At 43.2% G+C, this 26,784-nt stretch overlaps 9 protein-coding genes across 9 annotated transcripts; 4 read left to right on the plus strand and 5 right to left on the minus strand.

The window, feature by feature from the left end:
• Positions 1-262: 262 nt before the first annotated feature.
• KVR01_000260 (uncharacterized protein) lies at positions 263-3,645 on the plus strand. Its single transcript, XM_044794433.1, has 2 exons — positions 263-1,112; positions 1,167-3,645. Exons 1-2 carry the CDS (start codon positions 481-483, stop codon positions 1,639-1,641), a joined length of 1,107 nt encoding a protein of 368 aa, XP_044650209.1. The 5' UTR covers positions 263-480; the 3' UTR covers positions 1,642-3,645.
• On the minus strand, positions 1,862-2,258 carry KVR01_000791 (uncharacterized protein; the record flags this gene model as incomplete). The annotated part of the gene is made up of 3 exons (XM_044788285.1): positions 1,862-1,996; positions 2,068-2,118; positions 2,154-2,258. The coding sequence occupies 3 exons, from the start codon at positions 2,256-2,258 to the stop codon at positions 1,862-1,864; spliced, it is 291 nt and encodes a 96-aa protein (XP_044650740.1).
• Positions 3,646-3,647: 2 nt separating the features above from the next.
• Positions 3,648-5,714, plus strand: KVR01_001060 (uncharacterized protein; the record flags this gene model as incomplete). Its single annotated transcript, XM_044786037.1, has 3 exons — positions 3,648-4,515; positions 4,567-4,750; positions 5,543-5,714. Exons 1-3 carry the CDS (start codon positions 3,780-3,782, stop codon positions 5,712-5,714), a joined length of 1,092 nt encoding a protein of 363 aa, XP_044651009.1. The 5' UTR covers positions 3,648-3,779.
• A 3,376-nt stretch (positions 5,715-9,090) lies between these two features.
• Positions 9,091-9,630, plus strand: KVR01_001048 (uncharacterized protein; the record flags this gene model as incomplete). Its single annotated transcript, XM_044782364.1, has 1 exon — positions 9,091-9,630. The coding sequence occupies one exon, from the start codon at positions 9,091-9,093 to the stop codon at positions 9,628-9,630; it is 540 nt and encodes a 179-aa protein (XP_044650997.1).
• Positions 9,631-15,456: 5,826 nt separating this feature from the next.
• Positions 15,457-17,052, plus strand: KVR01_000966 (uncharacterized protein). Its single transcript, XM_044784089.1, has 2 exons — positions 15,457-15,707; positions 15,848-17,052. The coding sequence occupies exons 1-2, from the start codon at positions 15,569-15,571 to the stop codon at positions 17,011-17,013; spliced, it is 1,305 nt and encodes a 434-aa protein (XP_044650915.1). The 5' UTR covers positions 15,457-15,568; the 3' UTR covers positions 17,014-17,052.
• A 184-nt stretch (positions 17,053-17,236) lies between these two features.
• On the minus strand, positions 17,237-18,715 carry KVR01_000525 (uncharacterized protein). The gene is made up of 3 exons (XM_044787290.1): positions 18,626-18,715; positions 18,199-18,568; positions 17,237-18,144 (listed from the first exon to the last, which is right to left on the minus strand). Exons 1-3 carry the CDS (start codon positions 18,672-18,674, stop codon positions 17,868-17,870), a joined length of 696 nt encoding a protein of 231 aa, XP_044650474.1. The 5' UTR covers positions 18,675-18,715; the 3' UTR covers positions 17,237-17,867.
• A 1,061-nt stretch (positions 18,716-19,776) lies between these two features.
• KVR01_000634 (uncharacterized protein) lies at positions 19,777-20,268 on the minus strand (the record flags this gene model as incomplete). Its single annotated transcript, XM_044792448.1, has 2 exons — positions 19,777-20,171; positions 20,232-20,268. 2 exons carry the CDS (start codon positions 20,266-20,268, stop codon positions 19,777-19,779), a joined length of 432 nt encoding a protein of 143 aa, XP_044650583.1.
• A 205-nt stretch (positions 20,269-20,473) lies between these two features.
• On the minus strand, positions 20,474-23,296 carry KVR01_000299 (uncharacterized protein; the record flags this gene model as incomplete). The annotated part of the gene is made up of 3 exons (XM_044783251.1): positions 20,474-21,872; positions 21,921-22,971; positions 23,038-23,296. The coding sequence occupies 3 exons, from the start codon at positions 23,294-23,296 to the stop codon at positions 20,474-20,476; spliced, it is 2,709 nt and encodes a 902-aa protein (XP_044650248.1).
• A 1,641-nt stretch (positions 23,297-24,937) lies between these two features.
• Positions 24,938-25,648, minus strand: KVR01_000053 (uncharacterized protein; the record flags this gene model as incomplete). The annotated part of the gene is made up of 2 exons (XM_044792124.1): positions 24,938-25,020; positions 25,138-25,648. The coding sequence occupies 2 exons, from the start codon at positions 25,646-25,648 to the stop codon at positions 24,938-24,940; spliced, it is 594 nt and encodes a 197-aa protein (XP_044650002.1).
• Positions 25,649-26,784: the final 1,136 nt, after the last annotated feature.

Genomic DNA, 26,784 nt, shown 5'->3' on the forward strand with positions numbered 1-26,784 from the left:
CATACATCCAGCGCACTACCCGACTGACAGTGAGGCGAGCACTGGGAAGCTTGGGCAGATTTCTGGCTATTAGATACGCAACAAATCACAACGTTGATGAGGGCTCGACATTGCTACCATGCGTTTCGAAGGGGTTGTTAGCATTGAAGCTCAGGGCAGTCCGGATTCAGCCAGGGTCCTGGGGCATTGAGGCTAAAGATCGTGGGGGCCCTGCCAAGGTGGGGGGGGCCACTCGAGATTCCGAGACGCCGCAGGGATCCTAGTTTAAAGTTGGACGCAACACAAAGCGCGAGACATGTGTCTTTAACAACCACTCAACTCCAAGTATCCGATGCATCCATGACATTGTTGAATTGACCGCGACGGCCCGACCCTCGATTGCGTATTTTACATCGGCAAACCTTTGCTGTCCTTTGCTCTCCCTCGCCGCCCCAGCATGATCACGAGGGCGCGAGCCCAGCCCCGACGACGTTCCCTAACATGAAACGGCTGGCCGGCCTGGGCCACGTTCCCTCGATGCTGGCCCTCGTCCTGCTGTTGGTGACGGCAGCCGCCTACTCGCCCCTCTCCGACAGCTTCCTGCGCGCCGTGCCGGGCCCAGGCGACGACTTCGACATCCACAAGGGCGCGCTGCTCGCCCCGATCCTGATCCCCCGCGTGCCGGGCACGCCGGGCTCGATCCAAGTCCAGCAGCACTTTGTCGACTTCTTCCAGAAGGAGCTGCCGAAGTGGACGACCGAATGGCAGAACTCGACTGCCCAGACGCCTGCGACGGGGTCCAGAGACGTCCCATTCAACAACATAATATTCAAGAGGGAGCCGCCGTGGACCAAGACGGGCCAGGCCAACATCCTGACCCTCGTGGCGCACTTTGACAGCAAGCTCACGCCCGAGGGTTTCATCGGCGCGACCGACAGCGCGGCGCCCTGCGCGATGCTCATGCACGTGGCGAGGAGCATCGACAAATACCTCACGCAGATGTACGACGAGATGGTAGCGCTGGGCGAGCTAGGGGGCACGCCAGCGATGGACATGGGCGTGCAGATACTGCTGCTCGACGGCGAGGAGGCCTTTGTGTCGTGGACCGACACAGACTCGCTCTACGGGGCAAGGTACGCTCCTGTGTTCCCTCTCAGGCACACGCCCACACTAATGTAGGACAACAGGTCCCTGGCCGACTCGTGGGAGAACCAGCCGACACTGGCCACCGCCAACTTCCCCAACCGCCTGAACCAGATCAGCCTGTTCGTCCTCCTCGACCTCCTCGGCGCCGCAGATCCCAAGATCCCGTCGTACTTCCTCCCGACCCACTGGGCGTACAAGGCCATGTCCAAGATCGAGCAGCGTATGCGGGACCTGGGGCTCCTCGAGACCAAGCCGGCGGGACCGTTCCTGCCCGATTCGGACAAGCTTACAACACAGTTCACACGGTCATGGGTTGGCGATGACCACGTGCCCTTCATGGCCAAGGGCGTCCCCATCCTGCACCTCATCCCGAGCCCGTTTCCGAGGGTGTGGCACACGATGCAGGACGACGGCGAGCACCTCGACATGCCGACGGTGCGCGACTGGGCCAAGATCACGACTGCTTTTGCGCTCGAATGGCTCGATATGATGGAAGTTTGGCCTCAGGAGGAGTGAGGCTGTACCTGATACAACTTGGGCAGGGCAACGGTTGTTGGATTTTTGCTATTTCCGGGCGGCACTGCCCAGCGTCGTAAGACCACCATGGGTTTGCCATGTCCCAACGTCTTGGACGTGAATCGGATATTGCGTGGCGTCGGGCGTTTTCATAATGGTTTCATTTGACGAGTCTCATACTGAGAGCTATATATCAGTTGGCAAATGTAAAACTACACGATCAGTCCTCGGTCTCCTTCTTCTTCTTGCTGTCGCTCTTGGGCTCTGGCTCCCCCTTCTTCGGCTCGTTCTTGGAGCCTGGCTCGTTCTCATAGCCTCCTCCCTGTTTCTCGTACTCCTTGGCCAGCTTGGATGCCTGGGCCCACGGAGGTCAGTGTTGTCATTCGAGCCCCTCTTGCTGGGGGGCCGAGCTCTCTGCTCTCATACCTTCCACGCGGACCATTGGCCCTCACCACCTCCTGATTTGTTTGGCTCCTGCTTGATTTCTGCCGGGGGATGTTAGTCGACCGCACCAAGCCCAGGATGGAATTGGATTGCCATTGGGACGGGGAAAACTTGCCCTCCTTGATCTCCTCCCGCAGCTCGGGATCTGTCGGCTTTCCCTTGGAAGACGGCATTTTGGAGTACGGAGAGGGCTTGCAGGGCTTGGAGGTCCGGCGCTTGCTGGATGCACGATGGTGGTCTGATCAATCACGAGGGACGACGGAGCATCCACTAATGGAACGGGCTCGAGTTGCGACTCAGACACTGCTCCATGCGCAAACATCCCTTTTATGGGCCATCGGGCGTTGAGCAACCTGGCAAGACGTCATCTTGTGTTGCGGGCTGGTCAAAGAACATCCATGACGATATCTCTCAGGCAAGCGGAACAGCCGCGCTAGCCCGCGCAGTGTTGACGAATCGACAGGCCCGTTCTGATTACATCACCACTTCCTTCCTTTGTGGCATCTGAAAGCTGCAAGCCTTGGAGGGCAAGCCTTGGAGTGCAAGCCTTGGAGGGCAAGACGCGTGGAGCCTACCCGAGAGTCGCGTGGCTGCAACGTGCACGCATCCGCTTCAATACCGCCAGACCGCCAACCGAGGAGGCCCCGTCACTTGCACCAATCGTCTGCCCTCGGGCTCCCTGCTTCGAACTGCATGAGCAGTCAGTCATCTTTCACCCCTGGGCATGCCCAAAGCAGCTGACAGCAGCCCTCCTCTGCCAGAACTAGAACCACGCTGGTCAGCTCCCCCGCGCCGGACCTCACGCCGAGTATTTTCTGACAGCTGTCAGATGCACGCAAGCCCGCCGCTAAATACGCTACGCTACGAGGCTCGAGGCATCGCCTGGACCAGCGAGAGCCCCCTCCGAGTACCCCGAACAGCTCCAAGTGCAGCTGTGGAGGTCTGAGCCTCCGCGGAAGCTCTTCGAGAGCCTGGGCTCTCTCGCTGAACCTCCAAGAGGCCACAATCGAAGGTCCAACAAGTTGAGCTCTGTCACCTCCTGGCAAATTTACTACAGCGTGTGTTCAGTTTAGAATAGAAATTTGTGGCACGAATCTCATCTTGGGCATCATGACGGCCGCTCCGACAGAGCAACACCTCGCTTCACATGCCTCTTGTCCTGTTTGTTGCTGTCGCCTGCTGCACCCGGATGGCAAGCATGCCCAGGTGATTCAGCAAACTACCTACTCACATGTTCGCTGCTTGAGCTCCAGACCAACTAACCACATGAAGCCTCCATCTCTCGCACAGACATCAGTGAGGGCCATCAATCACGATTCCAGAAATGGTCGCCTCACCGGACTCTGTCCGCGACACCATTTTACATAACACGGTCACGGTACGCAGCAGTGCCTCACGTCGATCCCGCACCGGACCAGGGCCCGAGGCACTTCGTTGAGGCTCATTATGATATCAAGACATGGTGTTCAACAAGTGTTGACATGTGCCGCTCAACCTCAACAGGAAGTCTGACCTGACCTAGCAAGGTGTCGGCGCGACATTGGAGCCTGAAGGTATAAGAGGGTGATCCCCAAGTCTGGGGACTCCAGTCTTCCTCCTTTGTCTTTTCTGTTTTTGACTCCTTCGTGGGAGTCAGCCAGGCATTACGTTTCTCACTTGCAAGCCTCACTAGGTCTATCTCGAGAGATTCAGCCATGCGTTTCCGTCCCTACGTCCTGGCCGCCCTGTCGGCGGCGGCGGCGGGCGTACAAGCTGTCGGCGATCCTCCGGACTACGGCAAGAAGCCTGACTATCCGGACTATGGCAAGAAGCCTGACTATCCGGACTATGGCAAGAAGCCTGACTATCCGGACTATGGCAAGAAGCCTGACTACCCCGACTACGGCAAGAAGCCTGATTACCCTGACTACGGCAAGAAGCCTGACTATCCGGACTATGGCAAGAAGCCTGACTACCCGGACTATGGCAAGAAGCCTGACTACCCTGACTACGGAAAAAAACCATACTATCCCAAGAAGCCTGACTGCCATGATCACGATGATTGTCACAAGGACTACCCTGACCACAACAAACCCGAACATGACAAGCATCCCCACCATCACCACAAGGGCTACGGCCATGCGAAGGTCGTCAACTTCTGCCCGTACGACGTCTACTTGTGGTCTGTTGCCTGGGACACCGACGGACCTTACAAGATTGGCTGCCGCCAAGAGTACGTCGAGAAGTACTTGGAAGGTGGTGTCGCACTGGAGATTGTGAAGGACAAGCACCACTGGTACCATGATGACAACAAGCTCATCCTCTACTACAAAAAGCATCATGGCAAGGTTGACTACGACCTGTACGACAAGTACGGACACCCCTTCGAAGGCCACAAGGTGGAGCTCAAGCCTGAAGAGGACTATTGCCCTTCCGAGTACTGGGATGATGGTGAGTGCGAATACATCTCCTCTTTGGTACCCATCACTAACCTGAATGCAGGCTGCGATATTGGGGACGGCGGCAAGAAGACATGTGACGACTTCGCCGACTTGGTCCTGTACCTCTGCAAGGAACACGAACACGACTACCACAAGCCCAAATACCCCAAATATCCACCGTACCCTCCCAAGTATCCCGACCGGCCCAAGTATCCCGACCGGCCCAAGTATCCCGACCCGCCAAAGTATCCTAGCTATCCACCAGTTGTTCCGCCACCAGTTGTTCCCCCGGTTGTTCCGCCACCAGTTGTCCCTCCACCAGTGGTCCCTCCAGTCGTTCCGCCTCCAGTCGTTCCGCCACCGGTTGTTCCGCCACCAGTGGTCCCTCCACCAGTCGTTCCACCAGTCGTTCCGCCTCCAGTCGTTCCGCCACCGGTTGTTCCGCCACCAGTGGTCCCTCCACCAGTCGTTCCACCAGTCGTTCCGCCTCCAGTGGTCCCTCCACCAGTGGTCCCTCCGCCAGTGGTCCCTCCTCCAGTCGTTCCGCCTCCAGTTGACCCTCCAGCTGACCCTCCAGCTGACCCTCCAGTTGACCCTCCAGTGGTTCCTCCACCAGTTGTCCCACCAGTTATTCCTCCAGTCGTTCCGCCAGTTATTCCTCCACCGGCTCTCCCACCAATTGTCCCACCGGTTCTCCCACCAGTTATTCCTCCAGTCGTTCCGCCAGTTATTCCTCCACCGGCTCTCCCACCAATTGTTCCTCCGGTTCTCCCACCAGTTATTCCTCCACCGGCTCTCCCACCAATTGTTCCTCCGGTTCTCCCACCAGTTATTCCTCCACCGGCTCTCCCACCAGTTATTCCTCCACCGGCTCTCCCACCAGTCGTTCCGCCCCCAGTCGTTCCCCCACCAGTTGTACCTCCCCCAGTTGTACCCCCAGTTGTACCTCCCCCATTTGTACCCCCAGTTGTACCTCCCCCATTTGTACCTCCAGTTGTTCCCCCTCCAGTTGTCCCTCCACCACTTTTCCCTCCAAGGCGCAGGCACGTCAAGGCGCGCTCGGCCGAGGGTGACAAAGACGAGGGCTGGCACACGAGGCTGTGGGAAAACGATAAGCCCGCGTGGGAGACGGACCCCAAGTGCACGGCCTGTGGTGAGAGGGAGCCAGGAGTTGTGGTTGACGTCCCTGCCGACTCTTTCAAAGCTTGATCATGGACGTGGCGGCATACCTGTCTCCTCTTGGCTTTGATCGACCCTCAACTCTAGGGTAAAAAGAAAGTGTTGGTTTTACACACAGTGTCTAAAGATAATCTTTTAAAGTTAGATACCCATGTCGTTCATTCCTGTCCCACTCTTGGGTTATGTAGCTAGAACATCTGAACTGAAACAAAGATAGCTGCTAATAATTGATATCTATTTTTCGGAAATGTTCCATGATAGATGAATATGAGGTTGCCTTTCTAATCTGCCTCTTATAATTAAGTAATAAATTAACAACCTACTTTATACACTACCCCCTTCTTATATATAAGTATTTTAGATATTTAAAAATTAACTATTTAACTTTAAACTTAAATTTTTTAATAATTAATAAAGCTATTTACTATTTAATTAGAAATTTTTAATATTTAACTTTTAAATTTTAATATATTCTTTTAATAAATCTTTATTTTTAATTTTAATATTATTATTATTAATTTTTAATAGAGTTTTAATTAAACTTTATTTTATAATTACTTTTATTTTTAAATATTATAATATTAATAAATATATTATTTAAGTTAAATATAATTTAAGTTTATTTATAAAGCTTTTAATTTTTAAAGGTATTAATAAAAACTTTTTTAATTTTTATAATAATTATATATATACTTAATTTATTTAGTTCTTTAATTAGTTTTAAAAATAAATAAGTTATAGGTAATTTAAAGGAATTATTTAATATATATAATTTAAATTTAATAATTTATAGTTATTAAAAGGATTTAAGTATTTTTAGATTAATTATAATTAATTCTTTATTTAAATTAAATAGTAAGTACTTTTAAATAAGTATAATAGTAACTATATTAGTTAGTAATATTATTAGCTTTAAATTTAGTTTTTTCTTTATTTTATAGTTAAACTTTTATTATAAATTATATTTTTAATTTTAAATAATATAAATATTATTATATAAACTATTTAATATATTTTTAAAAGAATCTTTTAAAGGATTTTTTATATTATATATTATTATAAGTAAATTAAGTTATTAATAATATTATTATTTAAGGATTAAAAGATATTAATATTAAAAGGTTATAAAATATAGAAAGTATATATAAAAGGAAAAATAAATTATATTTAATAATAAAATAAATTTAAAAGAATTTATTAGTAATATATAAATAATATCTATTAAGGATTAATATTTTTAACTTTTAAAACTATTTAACTTTATTTTTAGAACATAGATTTTAGTTAGTTACTTTAAATTTATTTAATTATTAATTTAATTAATATTTAAATTTATAAATTATTAATCCTTAAAGTTAATAAAGTTATTATTAAAAACTATTATTATTAAACTATTTTTACTTTAAATATAATAAGGGTAAAAGTACTTTTTAATTATATTATAGTTTTTAATAATAGTATATTATAATTATTAAAGTACTTACTTTTAATAATTAACTTCTTATTTAATAAATTTATTATTAAATTATTATTTTTATTATTTTTATATATTAATTTTATTAATATATTATTAATTATTTAATAGAATATTAAATAAATTTAATAAATTAAAATAATTATAAATTTAATTAGAAATTTAATTATTATATTATTAACTTAATAATAATTAATATATATAGTTTTAAAGTTTTAATTAATAAATTCTATTTAATAAATTAATAGATTTATTACTTATTAAAGAGTATATAAATAGTAGAATTAAAATTTTATAATTAATAATTTAATTAATAAAGTATTAAATAAAAATATAAAAGGAAAAATAAATTAATTAACTTTATATAAGAATTTAATTAATTAATAAACTCTTTTAAATTAATAATAACTTTTAATAGTTTAAATTAACTTACTCTTAAATTAATATACTTATTAAATATTATTATAAAGTATACCTATTAAAATAGTATTTATTATATACTTTATATTATAACTTATTATTAAGTTAAGTATTAATAATAATAAGAATTTTAAAATAGAGTATATAAAGTATATTATTATATATAGAAGAGAATAAAGATTTAAATAATATAATTTTTATATATATATAATTTTTATATATATATAATTTTATATATATATAATTTTTATATATATATAATTTTTATATATATATAATTTTTATATATATATAATTTTTATATATATATAATTTTTATAGAGTTTATAAAGTAGGTATTTATATAAGTAATATTAATTAGAGGTGTATAAATTTATAGTATGTGGGAAGGGGGTGGTATGTAGAGTGGGTTGTTAACTTAAAACTTGTTTTAAATAAAACTTGTTTTAATACTTCCATGTGTAAACTTTCACTAATTTACTTTTGCTGTCTAGAAGGGAGAGAGAGGCCCTTAGGGCTTCTTATCTCACTGCACGTTCACAATCATTAAGCGAGGGGTGATCATCCCTTAGTCAGAGTCTCTTTAAATAAATATAGCATAACACTTAAGCATTTTATCTATTTATACATTAACCTTTTTATATATACTTTTATAATTATTATAACTAATAATAAAAAAAGCTTTAATAATTTAAAAAGTAATAAAATAAAAGTAGTAAAAAATAATAAAAAGAAAATAATAAAACTTTATAAGTTATTTTTATTAATTAATAAATAAATTATATAACTTTAATTATATTATATAATTTCTTTATATTATATAAATATCTTTATATTTAACTATTTATTTTTTCTTTAATAATTAAATATATATATATATATATATAATTTTATTATATAATTTTATTATATAATTTTATTATATAAATTTAAAATATTTACTAATACTACTATTAATACTTTCTTAAAGTTAAATAAGTTACTATTAAAGTATAAATTAGTATAGATAAATAGAAGTTCTGTAGCATGATAGGGTAGTTTGAATTAGGTGGCCCGAGTGTGGGCGGACTTTACCATCGACCGCTTTTTGCGCTGTCTCGTGGTCGAGGGTCAGGCACGTGGCAACTCTACACACTGATCAAGGAGTGCTTTGTCTTCTCTGATAACCATACGGAAACTATATCAAAGAACAGACGCGTTATGGGTGAAGCATTGTCTACAATAACAATGCGCTTCTGAAGAGCTAGTCAAATAGGATACAAGCTCGACCAGGCGTCAAAGGAAAGCAAAGAAGACCTTTGTAGATGTGGAATTGCTGGAGACAGCATTGTGTCCAAAAGTGAATACGCACCAATACCCCCTTGGACATACCTATATAGTCTTGTTTGTGGTTAGAAATCCATTTTATGAGGAGAAGTCTTCACACCCTTCGCAAACTAGCAAAGACCCAGTGCCACAGGCAAAAAGTGAGCTTTTTTTCTTACAACAAGGTCTAAAAACATCGTTCAAAGTATGACTTACCAGGAGCAAAGCTTTGGTGCCCTCAACCAGGCTCCTCTGGATCTACAGCCGTCTCAAGAGCCAAGCATCGACTCATCTATCGTAAGCGACCTGAAGGATCTCAATGATGATGATGATGATGATCAAATGTCTGACTCAGATGACTTCTGGAGTGATTCTGACTCTTCTTCAGATGAAGGAGGCGCCAACCTGCATGTTGTCGATATTTATGGCGCTCTCGGTGCTTGCTACAGAACCGTCGACAACGGGTTCAAGACCTTCTACCGGTACGTGGAGCCTGATTTTCGGGTTAGCTGTAATGTCACGGCCGCGTCTCTGAAAGAGCCATTGTCACTTCTCACCAAGTACAGGTCGCAGAGGTTTGAGGGCAAGTCGGCATACTTTCGGTCCGCTTACTCCGGGCCCCCAAGCCCGATTCGGCGGCGCCGGCAACGCTCGCCCCTCTTGAAAGGCTGCCCAGGCGTGCACAACAGAACCGTTCAGCAGGGATTGCTCTGGTACAGAACTGGAACTCTCACAGCATTGCAATGAAATAGGTGGGTCCCAGGACTGGAGTCTGATGACGGTTTTAATTGTTCGACCGATTTTCTGTTATGGGAGTTTAGAGTGAGTAGGGGCAGCGTTTTCCTCCCAAGTTGTTTGCTTCAAGATGAGCTGCTTAGCCTCCATCGCTAGATTTGGTGCACCGAAATACCAATAAAATCAGTTCTACCTTACATCAAATAATCCCATTCTACAAATCATGAAAGGTTTGTTCTCTGCCATACTCATGCTTCCCTAGGCGTAAATCGTGCCACACCACGCCAGCACCGTATTTAATTTGCATGTAGGGTACATTTACATACACCTCTCCAAACCGCCCGGTCGCCTATTGCTCAACAACAGCTTAGCTTATCCCATATACTCTTTTACACTCCATGGTATTAAGAGTAAGGGGTAGGGGTTAAGGGTAGTAGGTAGGACCTATAGGAGTCCTTATATACCCCTTTATTAATAAGACTATTATACTATTACCTTTTATCTTAAAGTTTAAAAAGTAACCTTTACTTTTTTTTTTAAAAAAATAATATTACTTTTTAAGTTTATTTTATATAGTTTTACTTTTATTTTATATATATTTAAAAATATATATAATACTTTTATATAATAATAAATATTTAAAATTTAATATTTAAAAAAAGTATAATATTAATAATAATAATTATAATATAATAAATATTTATAATTTTAACTTTATAATATATAAATAAAATTAAAAAGTATTATTTTAATAATAATATTAATTAAAATTATAAATAAAAATAGTTTATAATTATTATAAAAGAGTTATATAGTTAAATTAAGTTTTTAAAAATAATTATTATATAAATATTATAATTATATTAAAAAAGTTTAATTAAAAATTATTTTTAAATATATATATATATATATATATATATTAATAAAACTTTATAATAAAATATTAAAACTTTTAAAAGAGTTTTAAAATAATTTATAAAAAATAAAGAAAGGGTATAATAAATTTATCTTTCTTTAAATTTATATTTTTATTATTAATAATTATTAACTTTTTAATAATATAGAAAAGTATAATAAAAATAAAGAAAAATAAATTTAAAGTTTCTCTTAAAAAGATTATAAGAATACATATAAAGTTATTAAAGACTTTATATATAAGCTTTAAAGGAAGAAATAAATAGTTATATAATATAAAGAAAAATATAATATAGTTAAAGTTTAAGTTTATTTTATATTTAATATAAATTTTAAATATTTATATTATAAAATATAAATAATATTTTATATAACTTTTATTAATAATATAAAAATATTAATATTTATAAAATATTATTATAAAGAACTAACTTCTTTAATTTTAATTTAATATATATAATTTTACTTTTATTTTATATTTATATAAGAATATATATAATATTTTTATATAATAATAAGTATTTAAAACTTAATATTTTAAAAAAATATAATATTAATAATAATAATTATATTATAATAAATATTTATAATTTTTATAGGAATAGTAGGCTGTAGTGGATTAGCTACTATAAGTAGGATTAGTGGGTCTGTACCTATATACAGACCACGCTTAGTCAGCAAGTCTGGCCAACCTAATTAAGCGCTTCACCGCCCACTAGGCAGACCTTCTAACTATTACTAATTCACTTTACTTCAACTACTTCTTATATATAAGCTAAGCCAATCAACACTAATTAATTACTAACCAACTTTACTAACTAGCTTCTAATAATAAAGTAAATTATTTAAACTACTTAGGCGTTAAGTCCTTAAGAAGGATAAATTAATAAGGCTACTTTACTATTATAGTCCTTAATAAAAAGGATAAATTAATGATACTACTATTATCGTTGCAGCCTCTCTAAAAGGTGAGTCGTCTAGGCTACCTAGGCGTAATTGACCGCTAAGCAGGACCCCTTCGCTAGGCAAGTCTTGCAACTCTCTTATAATAACTCTCTCTCTCTCTCTCTTACGACTAATAATTCAAGCCTACCTACTAAACCCTTAAACTGGTATTTAGCTATATACCCGCCAACCTGTTTGGCAAACCGCCCTATTAGTTAACCTATTTACCTGCCTAACCTACCCTTACGTCACCTAAGCAATTAATTAAACAAGTAACTTTCACTCTCTCTCTCAACTTCTCTCTCTCTCTCTCTCTCTCCCACAACTACTAGCAGAATACTCTAGTATTGTGGCTGCTACAGTCCTAAGTCCTCTCTAAAGATAAAATTATCTATAGCTACTATAGGCGTACACTAATAATATACCTACCTATACTACCCTAATGAGAAGAAGAAGGTATTTAAGTTAAAAAATAAAATAAAAAAGTATATTAATAATATTTATAAAGAGGAATATATAGCTATTAAGTTTAATAATAATAAAATCTAGTAATTTACTAGTAATCTTATTAGTAACTCACTTTTAAATAACTACTTTAATAAGTACTTTTAGTACTTTTATAAGACCTTTAAGAACTAAATTAAGAAGTACCTTAAGTAAATTAAGCTAAAACTTCTTAAAAACCTTTATAATAACCTCTACTTAGATAGTATTTATATTAGGCTAAATACTAAACTAGTACTTCAAGCCATTCTCAATCTCATTTAAATCCTATACCCTAATAAGGAAGAGTTACTATAACTACCTAATTAACCAACTAAAAAAAAGAAGATAAAAGATTAATAAAATAAGCAATAGCCCTTATAGATAAAGTAGTAATATATTTACTAAGAAGGAACTATATCTATTAAGCCGATCCATAGAAGAAAAAACTACTAAAAGGGCCAACTAGCTAAATATTAGCAGTTAGTAACCACCTAACAGACAGCCCGACAAGCAATTAGCAATTCAAACTTAATTTCACCTACTAAAGCAATTTAAATTTAAGTAATTTAGGTAATTTATAAAACGTTAATTTAAAGCGTTTTTAAACCACTTAAATTAACTAGATTATAATTGTATGTTTAGTAGTAATTCTAAGTAATTTAGTAATTTAATTGGAAACTACTTTATTAATAAATAGAGCTCTTTAATTGGCTAAAAGGAAGGGAAGGACCTTAATTTTAAAAGATTAAAAAGTTACTAGTATAGAAATAGTAGGCTATAGTGGATTAGCTACTATAAGCAGGATTAGTGGGTCTGTATCTATATACAAACTATATTTAATTAGTAGATCTGGCCAACCCAACTAGGCGCTTCACCGCCCACTAGGCAGACCTTCTAACTATCACTAATTTACTTTACTTCAACCACTTTTTACGCGTAAACTAAGCCAACTAATAGTTTTAATTTTATAATATATAAATAAAGTTAAGAAATATTATTTTAAATTAGTATTTATTTATTTAATAATTTCTATATACTTATTTAATATATAGTTTTTAAGTATAAAGTTTATATAAAACTATATATTTAATTAAAGCTCTTTAAATTTTTAATACTTTAAATATAAACCTTTTTTATTTTTAATACCCCTTTTAATATACTTTCTAATATACCTTTTAATACTCCTTATAATCTATACACCTTCTAATTATTTAAATATTAATTAAATATTTAAATATTAATTAAATATTTAAATATTAATTAAATATTAAAAAGTTAAATAGTAAGAAAGTAAAAATAAAAACTACACTCTTTCTAACCTTTTAACACCCTTTCTAACCTTTTAATCCTCTAAACCTTTAACCTTTTAATATTTAGTTAATATTTAAACGTTTAGTTAGTATCTAAATAGTTAGAAGGAGTGCAGGTTAGAAGGGGTGCTAGAGGGCTAGAAGTGTGCTAGAAGGTATACTAGAAGGCGTGCTAGAAGGTGCGCTAAAAGGTATGCTAGAAGGTGTGCTAGAAGGTATATTAGAAGGTGTGCTAGAAGGGGCTTATACTTAAAGTATTAAAATTTAAAGAAGAAAATTATCTTATAAAGTCTTTTTATACTAACTTAGAAAGTACTTATTAATATAAAGGAGTTATTAAAAAAATAAATATTAGGTAGCTTCATAGAAATTATTAAATAGATAGATATTAAGGTTAGGTAGGTGGATACTAGCTTTATTATTTTAATAATATTTTAATTTAAAAAATTTATAAAAACTATTTTTAATAAATAGAATTTTTAATATAATTTTAAAATATTATTATAAATTAATTTATATATTAAAAGTAATTTTAAAATTTATTTTATTAAATTTAACTTTATATTAAAATATAAAATTATTATAAAAGGTTTATATAATAAATTTAATAAAATTAATTTTTAAAATATATTATATTTTATATTTTAAAAATTTAATTATTTACTTTTAATTTAATAATAAAATTTAAGAAATATATAGTTTTACTTTTATTTTATACATATTTAAAAATATATATAATACCTTTATATAATAATAAATATTTAAAATTTAATATTTAAAAGAATATAATATTAATAATAATAATTATAATATAATAAATATTTATAATTTTAACTTTATAATATATAAATAAAGTTAAAAGGTATTATTTTAATAATAATATTAATTAAAATTATAAATAAAATAGTTTATAATTTAATTATTATAAAAAATTATATAATAAAATTAAATTTAAAAATAGTTATTATATAAATAAATTATATTAAAAGTTTAATTAAAAATTATTTCTTTAAATATATATATATATATATATTAATAAAACTTTTATTAAATAAGTTAATATTATAATCTTTAATTAAATATATAATTATTAATTTTAAAAACTTAAAATAAAAAATAATTTATAATATATTACCTTTAAGACTTTTATAATAAAGTATTAAAACTTTTAAAAAAATCTTAAAAATAATTTATAAGAAGATAAAGAGAGAGTATAATAAACTTATTTTTCTTTAAGTTTATACTTTTATTATTAATAATTATTAACTTTTAATAGTATAGAAAAGTATAATAAAAATAAAAGAAAAATAAATTTAAAGTTTTTTTAAAAACTATAAGAATATATATAAAGTTATTAAAGACTTTATATATAAGCTTTAAATTAAAGAAGAAATAAATAGTTATATAATATAAAGGAAAAATATAGTATAGTTAAAGCTTTAAGAAATATAAATAGTTTATAATTTATATTACTTTATTTAATAAATTAAACTTTTTATAAAAATAAATTTTAAAAAGTTTATATTTTAATATTATAAGTATAATTTTAATACCTTAAAATATTAATAAGTGTATTAGCCTAGGTGGGTATGGGATTTAAAGGCTTTAATGATAGGGCCAGTACTAGAAAGATTTTAGATATATGCTCTTTGTTTTGCTATTTAATTTTAATGTATATTTAGACTAAAGTTACAATTGGGGCTTTGCAAGATTTCGATCCCCAAGACCAAGGCACCAACAACATGCATTTCGCATTGCACCCCGTTTCTTCTAGGCTCCTCTGACATTCGTTAGCACGGTGCATTCTCGTTCGCGAACCTAGGCAGGCAAGACCAACACGATGTTGCAGTTTGGTGTCATGGCCGCAGCTGCGGCCTCGCAGCAGGCATAGAATTATACGAGGGGCATGGGATGACGTTCTACTTGGCATTAACCCCGCTCATCCTTGAGGAGTATTGTGGCTGCTCGTGTTTCCAGAGACGACCCTTTGGGTGCAGCTTGAAGTTACATTATGACCGACTTGCCGGGGCTAGAGACGAACCCATTCCGTGTGTCCGCTGCAAGGTGCCAATGGTAACATCTCGTTTATTACATGTATTAGGCACGGTACATTTGTTGGTGGCTCGAGCCACGGCCGAGCGCGAGCCGGCTGAGGGCTACCCTACTTACTTAAGTAGGTAGGGTGAGTTCCAACACCCGGATGCGGTAGAGGATCCTTCTTAAGGTAAGGGACCCTCACGGGGCTTCCTGAAAGAAATATTCCTCGGTGTCATTCCTCCTCCACCCTGATTCGTATGTCTGTTGTGAAAATGCTTTTTGTTTTCGTGACCGCGGCCATCTGGCGATTGGTGAACAGCCAAGGAAACAATGGCACAGACGGCGGGAACGAGCCACTCCCGCCCAATAATCTAGCTTTGACGCCACCAATGGGATGTAAGTACTTGATTTCTTTTTCGTAAGGAGATTCTCAAGGGCATGGGACCTGATGTGGAACTCTTGTGTGTACAACCCTTGGCCACGAACCATTTAAAGTGTGACAGCCCCTTCCCAGCAGTCTGCTAACTACGGCGAAGGGAGCAGCTGGAATTATTTTGGTCCCAATATTAACGAGTCCATTGTGATTTCCACTATCGACTTCGTCAATTCGAGTGGGCTTCAAGCTGCAGGATACCACTATATAAATATTGACGACGGCTGGCAGCGGTACAAGGGCAATCGGTCAGACCATCCCGGCCCCCTTGAAGCTGACCCGGAGAAGTTTCCCAACGGCATCAAATACGTTGCCGATTATGCACACTCCAAAGGCCTCAAGCTCGGCATCTACAGCGGTCCGGGTGAGACAACCTGTGCCAAGTTCACAGGAACTACCGAGGGAAACGAAGACCAAGACGCCGCAACTTTCGCTTCTTGGGGGGTAGATCATCTCAAATACGATAGCTGCTGCTGGAGGGGGAAAGAAGCCACAGAGGACGTGGTCCGAGGTGACGTCCGCAGAATGGCTCTTGGATTGCGTGCCACGGACCGCGATGTCGTCTACCATGCGTGCCACTGTGGATGGGCAGATATTTGGACCTGGGCACGTGATGAGGGGGCGAATCACTGGCGCATGGGACAGGACATCAGCGACGACTACAACTACCCGGGATTCCGCGAGGACTATTACTTTGACGTCCTCGACATGCTGACTCGGGGCGAGAATGTGAGTCTCACCGAGTACGCGGGCCCGGGCGGGTGGAACGACTATGACATGCTGATTGTCGGGCTCAATGGCGTTGCCCCGCGCCTTGTTGGCGCCGGCGCGAGCAACATCGAGTATCGCGCGCACTTCAGCTTGTGGTGTATGGTGGCTAGTCCGCTGCTCATTGGCACTGACGTGCGAACGCTTTCGAGCTTCGACCTTGAGACCATTACCAACGAAGAAATCATCGCCATCAACCAAGACCCATTGGGGGTTGCAGCGAGCGTGGTCTATGAAGAGCAGGATGGTCAACTACAATATTGGGCAAGGAAGCTAGAAGATGGCAGTGTGGCCATTGCATTCCTGAATCGTGGGTCAGAGTTGGCACTAATGAGTCTCTACATTCAACGGTACCTGTTTTTGGAATGGAGGTCTTACACAGTTAAAGACCTCTGGACCCACGAGCAGCAAGGGCCATTGACGGCTCCGGCATTTTCAGCCGAGGTGCTTCCACATGAGGCCAAGATCTATAGACTCTCGCCTGTCACAACCTACAGCTAGCTATGTCGGTTGGATGAATATATCCGATGATAAGCAGTCAATTTTGGATGTTCCTTGCATTATCAGGGCTTTTAGGTACATTCGCATTCAAACAAATGGCCGATAAACGCACATCTAGCAGGACCCACTCAGGAAGGGACAGAGCTCGAGTACGCTGGGAAGCATTGACAATCTGGAAATTGACTTACCATGGACTCTGCACTTTTTGCTATTGGGCCTGATCACGAACCTGAATATGTATGTCCGAGATGATGATACTGGTCCAACTTGTGTAGCTACCAGTGGTTGAGCTGGAATACCGCTGACCCCACTGCTCGTAAGCTGAGCCCATTGCGGATGAATGTGTGCGGATGGCCTCTCCTCGGCTTCGTGGTCAATGGCAAATGGGGCATGGAGGAATTACAGATAATTAGGGTGAAAATGGATGAGTGAAAAGATTGAGAGGGACTTCTTGTTTGGTTTTGACAAAACTAGACCAGCAAGCTCCCTCATACATGTACACACTACAAATCACACCGGGGGAACCACTCGCAGCTGGTGCTGTTTGGCTTTACATATTCGGAATCTTGGTCTTCCAACCCTCTGAGGACAATTTGTCCCATCATCGCGGCTGCTTTTCACGATGTCACTTGTGGTGGCTGAGAATGCAGGTTCGCTCGGTGCTGTTGGCTGAGAATGCGCAGGCCGTGTTTCGGCCGACGAGTGAGGCCTGCCACATCCGTGTCGCCAATGAAGAGAATACACCGATAGCCCACCTCAACTCACATTCCTTCCAAAATGAAGCGAAGTGAACCACGAAAAAGGAACACTTGTGACACTGGGTGCAATCCCACACGATGTAGTCTCTGCCGCCATTATTTTGCGGCCCCAAAGGCCATTCCGACCAGAATAGCCGGCTCATCGAGGTTATGGTGGGCATAGCTGAGGGTTCCGATAGCACCTGGCTCCATCATCATGTTAAAGGGAAATGCCATGTCGTACTGGAGCCATCTCTTGACGAAAGCTCGAAGTATGTGGCCGTGAGCGACAACAAGTACATCAGGAGCGTCTCCGCCATTCATGAAGGGCTCCTGTATCTTCTTGATTCTCCCAATGAGCTCGTCAAGCCTCTTCTGCACCTCGCTGGCTGATCTGTGATGTATGAGCGAAGATGTCGGCTGTGCCCAGTCCAGCCGTAGTACTTACTCTCCTCCATCGCAACCGTCGACCCATATGTTCCACTTGGCTAGACCTTGCTCTGCCCTAATAGAATTGATCCCGGCAGGCGTCTTGCCTTCGTAGTTACCATAGTCCCACTCTCTAATGTCCTCAGTAACGGTAACCTTGTCTTCGGCTTGCAGCTTCTGCTTTACATCATCGCCAAGGAGCGAGTCCAGTGTGACGACCGCTCTCTGCCTTGGGCTGCAAAAGACATGTGCGAGTCTGCTTGGGTCGATCAGCTTCCCTGGGCCGACAAGCATGCCGCCAGTGCCTTTGACTTGTCGGAGGCCGTTCTCAGTAAGAGGTATATCGGCGTTGCCGGTGCATTGTCCTGAGATGGTCCATTCGGTCTCTCCTGTTCGGCAGAGTCAGTCCTCATCAACAGATTGAGTGGTCTGATGCTAGATCGTACCATGGCGGGCCAAGAAAACCCTCGGGGTAGTTGCATTAGCGTCAGACATGTTGGGCGCCTCAATTGAGCAGTGTTGGGTTAAGTGTGAACCGTGTCGGTGCTTTGCCGGGTTCAAATTTGTTTTGGTATCATCTAGAGCCAAGAGGAAGGAGCCTTTTGGCACGGTGTGGTACCCTAGGGTACCTACCTAGGTACCTAGGTAGGTAGGTAACTTCCCAGAACCAGTGTACGCCGGCACCTGCAACCAATACCCCGCTGGACAGTGTGTCGATGTCAACACTGCACCGTGTCTCCAGATATTTTCAGCCATACGCTGAGTGCAGAGACGAACCGAACTCACCAGCGGGAGTATGAAAAACTGGCTTTCTACTTCTGTCTTAACATGTCACCAAAGATCCTATGAGAACCCACGACATCACATACATCACATACATACTGGTTTCGCTTCTATTCCGCATACGTCCGAGGACATACATGGGGCGTCACATACATACCTAGGCATGTTATCATATGAAAGTGCACACCTTCGAAGAGCTAGATGATCTATTGATGTCATACCAGAGACCCTGCGGCTTGGGCTACCTCGGGTTTCATTCTACGAGTTGTTCCACGAACCTGGCATCTCCTAGGAGTTTGGCAGTAGAGGGCTATCTGGTATTTCTATGAGCAGTATTTTTGTAGGGGTTCATCCTACAAGAGGTTCGAGTGATGGTATAAAGAATTGTCTTATGGGAGGTTAGCAGATAATACCTAGGTAGATGCCGTGGCCGTCAAGCGCGGCGGCGAAGCGGACCTGCAGACATCTGATACCTGGGTATCTCCCAGAGCCCGTGTAAGTTTCAAGATTTACCAAAATAACCAATTGTCCCCTGCAAGGACTCGGAGTGTCTAGGTATACAAGCCCTCAGGCTTCTAAGCACCTCCCGAGGTCTGTTGCATGTTCGTCACAATGTCAACTGGTGAATCCAAGATTGACAGCATCTCAGTAAAAGGATTCACTTCAGTGCTTTCCATTCCTTGGGGTACTTCCAAACTCACCCAAAGTTGAATATTCTAGAGAAAATGCAAACGACACGCGACAGCCCCCGAGCTGACGTGATGAAATTCGAGGTTGTACTGGAGACATCTGGGTACGATGGCGATTGTATTATTCAGGTATCTCGACAAACAACCTCCAACCTCCATCCATCAGGATCAATTACAAACGCAGCATAATAGTTCCTCCCATAGTGCGGCCGCACGCCCGGTGCGCCATTGCTTTGCCCGCCGTTCGCGATTGCCGCCTCATAGAACTGGTCCACGCTGGCCCGGCTGTCCGTGTTGAAAGCAATGTGGCTGCCGGGCCCCGGGGCTGATGCGTGCGCGCCGTACTCGAAGATGTTGAGCAGCTCTTTGTCCGCGTTGGGTCCAAAGCCTAGCGTTCTGGGGCCATCGTCGCCAGAGGGAGGATCGTGCATGGTAGCAGTGCTGTCGTAGACGAGATCTAGGCCGATGAGGGGAAGCGTGGCGCTGTAGAAACGCTTGGCTGCCCCGAAGTCCCTCACACCTATTGAGATGTGACCAAGCGGGTGTGAATGCATTCTTCTTGTCTTTTTTGTTTGGTCACAGTCGAAGATACCGGGAGAGAAGAAAAGAGAGAACATTGACCAAAAGTGGCATTTGTCATATTCCACTATAGGCCCTTTGCAGCCGAGCTCTGCAGGTCAAGTGACCTTCTGAGATGTTTGCTAACTACTTAAGTAATGGTGCGACTAGCAGGGAGATGCTCCACGACCGGCACGCAATCACACCTATTAGAGCACTAATCCGTTTGGGCCGTTGCCACCGCACAATGTCCGTCTCTTTCGGTCAATCCTGGTACAATAGTGTGAAATTGTCCACGAAGAGGCCCTCATAATCTTGAGGTTTCTCCGGGTCTCCGAAGAGCTTGAGCGCCTTGATGGAGATGGCATATTCGCCTTGAGGGACGATAGTTCCGTCGTCCAGCATTCCGGTGAAGTACACGTACTTGGGAATGCGCGGTACGTACTGCTCGGGAAAGCCATAGACACTGCCTGCGATCTTCCGGCCCAAGACTGTTGTCGTCGGGCGACTGTAGTTGGATGACAAGGCTATGACATCGGCCCTGAGGATGCGCGTGCCAAGATTTAGGTTAAAACTTACCGAAGGGTACATTCCACGCCTTTCGAAGTTTGGTTCAAGCATAACTTTCTCCGAACTTGGGTATGGCACGGTGAAGGTGGTCTTGTCTCCAAAGGAGGAGGACGCGTCTGCCGGGCAGTAATAAGACGAATGGTCGTTTCTGGTCATCACTATCGTGTTGTACATACTTCCGACCACGCCGAAGTAAGGTACAGACAGGTTCTCGCCGTTCGACCCGTTGATAGCTATGTACCCCGAATATATTGGCAAGAGCCCTGGCCTCAATCCAGGGGTTTCCGCAACAGTAGGTTTCACAGTGATGTTGACGCGTCCATTTGGTGGTATTCTCACAGAAGTGTTGGAAAAGCGCAGATCCGCAGTCGTAGCGATGATGGCGTTTGGAAAGTCCAGTGGGCGATTGGAATGCTTGCCGAATGTGAGCATGCTCAGAGCAGGACTGTTGCTAAGCTTGTACGTCACAGTTTCAGACCCCATGTTCCGAATGGTAAAGGTCGCAATTCGCAAGTTGTCTGTGTCATTGAAGGATATACCTTTGGAATTAATTTGCGTTGTCGTGAATGCCGCATCATACGCTTGTACCAGCCCTGCCCCCTGTTGAGGGACCGGGGCAAGACCGTTCAATGTCCCAGTCCCGTCGTTCCATAGTTGAGCCCTGGACGTAGTGGAAATATATTGTAACAACTCCGTGGGATTCATGGTACCACGTACTTGACCGACAAGGGCAAAGACCCCCGCCATAAATGGTGTGGCCATTGATGTACCGGAGTTGACTGCGTAACCGCCTTCGCTTCGGAGGTAGGTAGAGAGTATGTTGCCGCCCGGAGCGCCAAGTGTAGGGAAGACATCTAGGTCGAGGGTTGGGCCCCAGCTTGTATAATCGCTTACAAACCCTCCTGTGAAAACATTTTTGGTTTCCGTCAACATGTATTCCGCATTTGACTCGTCGAATATGGATACGCGCACGCCTAAGCCTCTGTCCAGCAGGCCTACCCACTCTACACCTTGCTCAGGAAGTACGAAACCTAATCCGTTTAACCGAAATTCGGCAGCAATGCCAGTGCCGCCGCTGTTGAAAAGCAAGAGCCTTTTGTTTGTTAGTAGGCGTACGGACATAAATATCAGGGTCACTTACTCATCTACAGAATTGCCATAGAAGAGAATGTTTCGTGCATTGTAGGCCAACACGTTCTTCAGTTGCCGATGAATGCTGCAAGCTTTGCTCGTCCGAATCAAAACGACAAGGTTTGATAGAATCGGCGTATCGTGTGGAAGAGCAGCGCATGCATCGTCCTCCACGCTGGCGTTCCGACTGGTAGCAAAGAGGGGCAGGGTGAGATTCTCAACAAATCTTGGGTAGCCAGGCAACCATCCAAAGGATTTCGAGGCCGAACCGGAACTTGACCCAAAAGACGACGAATTGGTCGAGTAGCTACCCTTGTACAGAATGTAAGGTGATCTCACATTATCGAAGGACGATACGGCAGTCGCGCCTTTGCCGTCGGCGGCCTGACTGGGCGTCCACAGCCCTAACCACCCATCGTTTCCGGCTGCAAGGGTGCAAGGAACGCCGTTCTCCACAATACGTCCGACAACTGAAGACCACGGGGATTCACTCCATCCGCCGGGCCCACCAATCGAGGCGGTGATGATATCGGCACCATCCTCATAGGCCATATTGAATGCAGCGATTAAAATGTCGTCGGTGGATGAGTAGGAGGCGAGCCCCACACAGCTGAAAACCTTATACATTGAAAGAGCCGCTCCGGGGGCCACGCCCGTGAACCCCATTTTGTTGGGCCTCGCGCCGATGATTCCAGCCACATGGGTGCCGTGGCCGTTACAGCTATCGTATGGATAAGGAGCCGGCTCAGGAGGACTGTTACCGTCATATTTGTGACCCGCAAGGTCGTAACCGCCAGAAATCACGCATCCCTTGCCGAAGCACCCTCCCAGCGCAGGGTGTTTGTAGTCAACTCCGGTGTCGATGATTGCTATCCGAGATCCTTTCCCGGTGTACCCTGCAGCGTGCAGGCGGTCGACCTGGGTCATCGAATGGGGGGAGTAAGAGTGGTTTCCTGCGGCAGTAGCTTCCTCATGTTTTGAAGCATGCCCAAAATCATCAACGTTTGGGAAGGGCGTGTCGCGGACACGGCCACGCAGTCCGTGAGTTGCCAGTGTCGGGGCTGGATAGAGGTGCATAGGCCAGATCCGTTTGATAGAAGGCATGACAGAGATCTTGGAAGCAATACTTGCATGGCCGCGGCGGTCCGCAATGGAGAAAGAGGAGCCATTGAACAACTTGAAAGACATGTTCATCCGCGGCATGATATCTACACCGTCAAGCGCGAGGCTGCTATAGAAGGAGGTGTGGTCGTGGCCGGCCATGAACTCGACAATGAAAGCGCCGGGAATTATGGACTCATTCTTAGGTGGGATTGAACTACTGCTACGCGCGGCAGCAGTGAGGCCAACGCCCAGAAGAGCTTCCAAGCATAAGGAAAAATGCATCGTGTGTCTCGACGATGTTCAATTCAAAATAATTCAAAATAGTTGGAAAACGATGGAAATCCGCGACCTGTCTGCTTCGGCCGAAAGTGTTGCTTTCCATGACAAAGCTTGCCTTCTATACATATGTATCCCAAAGCTTTAGGGTCCCAGGTCACTTTCAAGTCTCCGCCTCGGTGTTGGCCTCTTCACCGACTCGTGCCATTTCAGGCCCTCGACACATTCAAGAGGAACAAACATTGCGGCCATGAACGGCGTGTGTCACCAAAACTGACTTTAGACAAGCGAGTTGTTGAGCGTGTTGATGCGGCTGTCAGTTATTCAGAAGCAGTCAGCCGCCGGGCTGGTTGAAGCACTGAAGACTTCCTCGGCGTTGCACTCGACCGGTGCCCAGGTGCACACCGCCGTTTTGCTGTGAAATCTCCAACCAGAAAAAGACCCGGAGCGAGCATTGTTCTCAAGAAGCAGGCCTCAACGATAGTTACACATGTTGGGATTACAAGGGTTGATCAGCCAGGCGATCCTGGCCTGTCCCGTGACGGCGGAGACGGATAGTGTCACCGACAATGCTGTTCACGTATCCAGCCTCAGCGAGGGTACACAAAACGAGCTTTGATGACACAGTCAGAACAGCTCATCACAAGAGAGACCATAGTTTGCACCGGCATATGCCTGGAGCCGCGCCGGGATCTTAATGACACCATCTTGTCGAACGTTTTACCGTAGCACTCAAGCACTGGCCATGGAACGCAATCGCGTGGAAGCCACGAGTTTAAAGCCCCACCTTGGCATCCGAGTTTGATTCTGCATCACAGCAGTTGAGGGCTCTCAGCAAGCACACGCAGCGGCCAATCCGTAGTGTGTGAAAGAGGGCGGAGATATCCACGGGTTACAATGAGCAGCTTGGGAGCGACCTAGGCAACAGGACCTCCCTAAGTGCCACCTCCAACAGCCCAAGCTTGTTGGGTGCAGTCCCGACCAGGCGAGTTGATGATCGGCTGGCTGACTAAGTAAGCAGGGGTGGCCCGAGCACTGAGAGGGGTGCATGGAGTTGCCTGCTGCCTGCTCAAGTGCACAACAGGCGCCCCACATCCAACGTCCAACGTTGGTCCGTACTCTTTCCACATCCAGCTTTCCTCCCCTGCTTGCTTGCCTGTCTAGCTTGCTCCTGCCCTCTGAGCACCGACCGCATCAGACTGCTCAGGTCGTCAACAGCCCCGGGGGCCATTCGTCTAAACCCAAACACATTGGCTGCTTCTGGCCTCAGTCTTGCCGAGTCTCACGAGCACGAACCCGGCGGCTACTACTGAGTTCCATCGGTGAAGCTCGGTGCGAGAGAACACACGGGGTTGGCACCTACAAACGCGGCTGTGGTCATGATCACAAGAGCCAAACGACATAGGTATGCCATATTCAAATCACAAATCCGCGTCGCCCTGGGTACATGTGCACAATCCCAAATTGGTGTGATGCTCAAACAATCCCATGCAGGCAAACAACACAGACAGCCACACTCAGTTGATATTAGCCAAAGCCAGGACGCCGGACGCCAATTATTGTCTCATACCTACCCAGATCCTATCCCACCCCCAAATGCCCCTGCTCATTCTCATTAATTCTACTTTGTTTTCGTCCTGAAGGATTTTATCTCCCCCGGCGAACGTCATTCCCAGAAGTCAACAGCCGTCTGCCTGAAGAACCGCGCATGTGAGCCAAGGCGGCTTCGACTTCCCATTGGTTAGCATGGCTTAGTCATGACACGCACCACACACCCGTCCTACGGCGAACGACAGCCACATCGACGTGCTCCAGCCGAAAGCGAGAGAAAATGTGCGTGAACCTACCTTGGAGATCCATCTTTGACCTGTCTTGATTGTACCTCTGCTCATCAGAACAGCAGTCGCAGAACTTGTCGCATTTACGCGTCAGTTCCAGGTCAGGGGTGCCGAGTCGACCCAGCTGAGGAGTCCTCGGGGGCTCCCACGGTGTCGACAGCCTGTACTGCTCCTCATTGACATCGCCCCAGCTTCCATGCCTGGGACTAATTCTGCGGCCAGGATTCGCATTGTGTCCTGACTTTCGCGTAGATGTGCTCGCGATGCTTGCACTGTACGGACTCGTGGCTCGGCCCCTTGGCTGTGGCCACGCCTCTGGCGACCAATAGTACTCACTCGCAAGCACGACGTCAGTGACCTCTTCAAGTGGACTTGTCACATCACTATCTGGTACTGTTGACCGGTGAGGCCGCTGGCCTGCAGATGAGCTGCTTCGTGGCTGCCGTCGTTCTTGTTGACGCTGGTCATAGTCTGGGAGAGGTGTGGGACCCGAAGAGGAGCCATACCCAGATCGTGCCATGGTTGGTTGATGAGTGGTGCAATCTTGTGGAATTATGCCTTCCCCAAAATTAGGGAATGGTGCCAGTGCAATAAAGAAAGGTGTGGTATAAACAGCAGGCGGCGAGGAGAACAGTGTGCAGAAGGGGGGTGGGGCCAAAACGAGGTCGAGTGTCCTCAAGGGTGGTCTTCCAAGTGGAATTTGATGCCACTTGAAGTTTCAACGTGGTTTATGGTGAATTCTTGATGATCTTGGAATTCGGTTCAGGAAAGAGGGAAGACTATGGAAAAGAAAATGGAGGTGGGACAAGGGCTTTTATACGGGCAGACTCGAGTGGGAGGACTCACCTCGATGTGGCCAATCAGCGTCCGAACTGCCCTCAAACCCCTGTCAGCGTCCACCTCGCCCTATGCACCTCGCACCCCGTCCACCCCCATCATTCCTCTAGATACCCCCTCGGGACCCCCTTGGGCTTGGGCGTCGAGGTCGGCGCTTTTCGTTGCCTATTTCGAGTCCAGCAGTCGTGCATCTTGCACCATCATCATAGAGTCGGAATCTTTGAACGCCATTTATGGTACCCATCACTGAGCCACTCCACTTAGGTGCCTTCAGACTGTACGGTCTTGGTCCTTCACCAATCAGGCTTCCAGTGAAGCTCATCGAATCTCTTGTTGCCCACGTCACGCCAAGGAGGGGCCAGCTCCAGCAGTACCCGCCCAAGCTGAGTATATTTTTATACGGATGCCTCTAGCAGAGCGGCCACGCCACTATGTAGCAGAATGCTTGTCAGTACGTGAGACGGTCCGCATGCTACGGCCAAGCTGCAGCAGCGCTGGCAGCGGTGCTCATGAGTCTCATGTGCCTATTTCTGCTGTTGACGTCAACGAGTGATGTATTTATATGTTCCCTTCTTTCTCATGATCTAGATCGCACGGTAGTTGGGGTGGGATATCTCGGCCCATGATGGGCTAGTGTAGCCACACCGAATTCCAACAGAACTTGGTTACCCGATCTCGATTGGCTCCCTTATGTCAGCTCTTGGAGAGGTTCCACCACATAGACGGGATAAACCTCCAAACCCGCCGCCCGGGATCCAGGCGCCACATGATCACAGCCTGTGGAAGAAGTATATCTTACTATCGATGATAGTCTACAGG

The sequence above is a fragment of the Diaporthe batatas genome (genome assembly GCF_019321695.1).
Source record: "Diaporthe batatas strain CRI 302-4 chromosome Unknown Contig00001, whole genome shotgun sequence".
NCBI lineage: Eukaryota > Fungi > Ascomycota > Sordariomycetes > Diaporthales > Diaporthaceae > Diaporthe > Diaporthe batatas.

Excerpts from the sequence above, each read along its gene's own strand:
- KVR01_000260 (XM_044794433.1), top strand. The coding sequence starts at position 481 with ATGAAACGGCTGGCCGGCCTGGGCCACGTTCCCTCGATGCTGGCCCTC. Across the intron at positions 1,113-1,166 it reads GACTCGCTCTACGGGGCAAG|GTCCCTGGCCGACTCGTGGG; the intron begins GTACGCTCCTGT and ends GTAGGACAACAG.
- KVR01_000966 (XM_044784089.1), top strand. The coding sequence starts at position 15,569 with ATGTCTGTTGTGAAAATGCTTTTTGTTTTCGTGACCGCGGCCATCTGG. Across the intron at positions 15,708-15,847 it reads TTTGACGCCACCAATGGGAT|GGAGCAGCTGGAATTATTTT; the intron begins GTAAGTACTTGA and ends ACTACGGCGAAG.
- KVR01_000525 (XM_044787290.1), bottom strand. The coding sequence starts at position 18,674 with ATGTCTGACGCTAATGCAACTACCCCGAGGGTTTTCTTGGCCCGCCAT. Across the intron at positions 18,569-18,625 it reads GGTTTTCTTGGCCCGCCATG|GAGAGACCGAATGGACCATC; the intron begins GTACGATCTAGC and ends TCTGCCGAACAG. Across the intron at positions 18,145-18,198 it reads GACGGTTGCGATGGAGGAGA|ATCAGCCAGCGAGGTGCAGA; the intron begins GTAAGTACTACG and ends CATACATCACAG.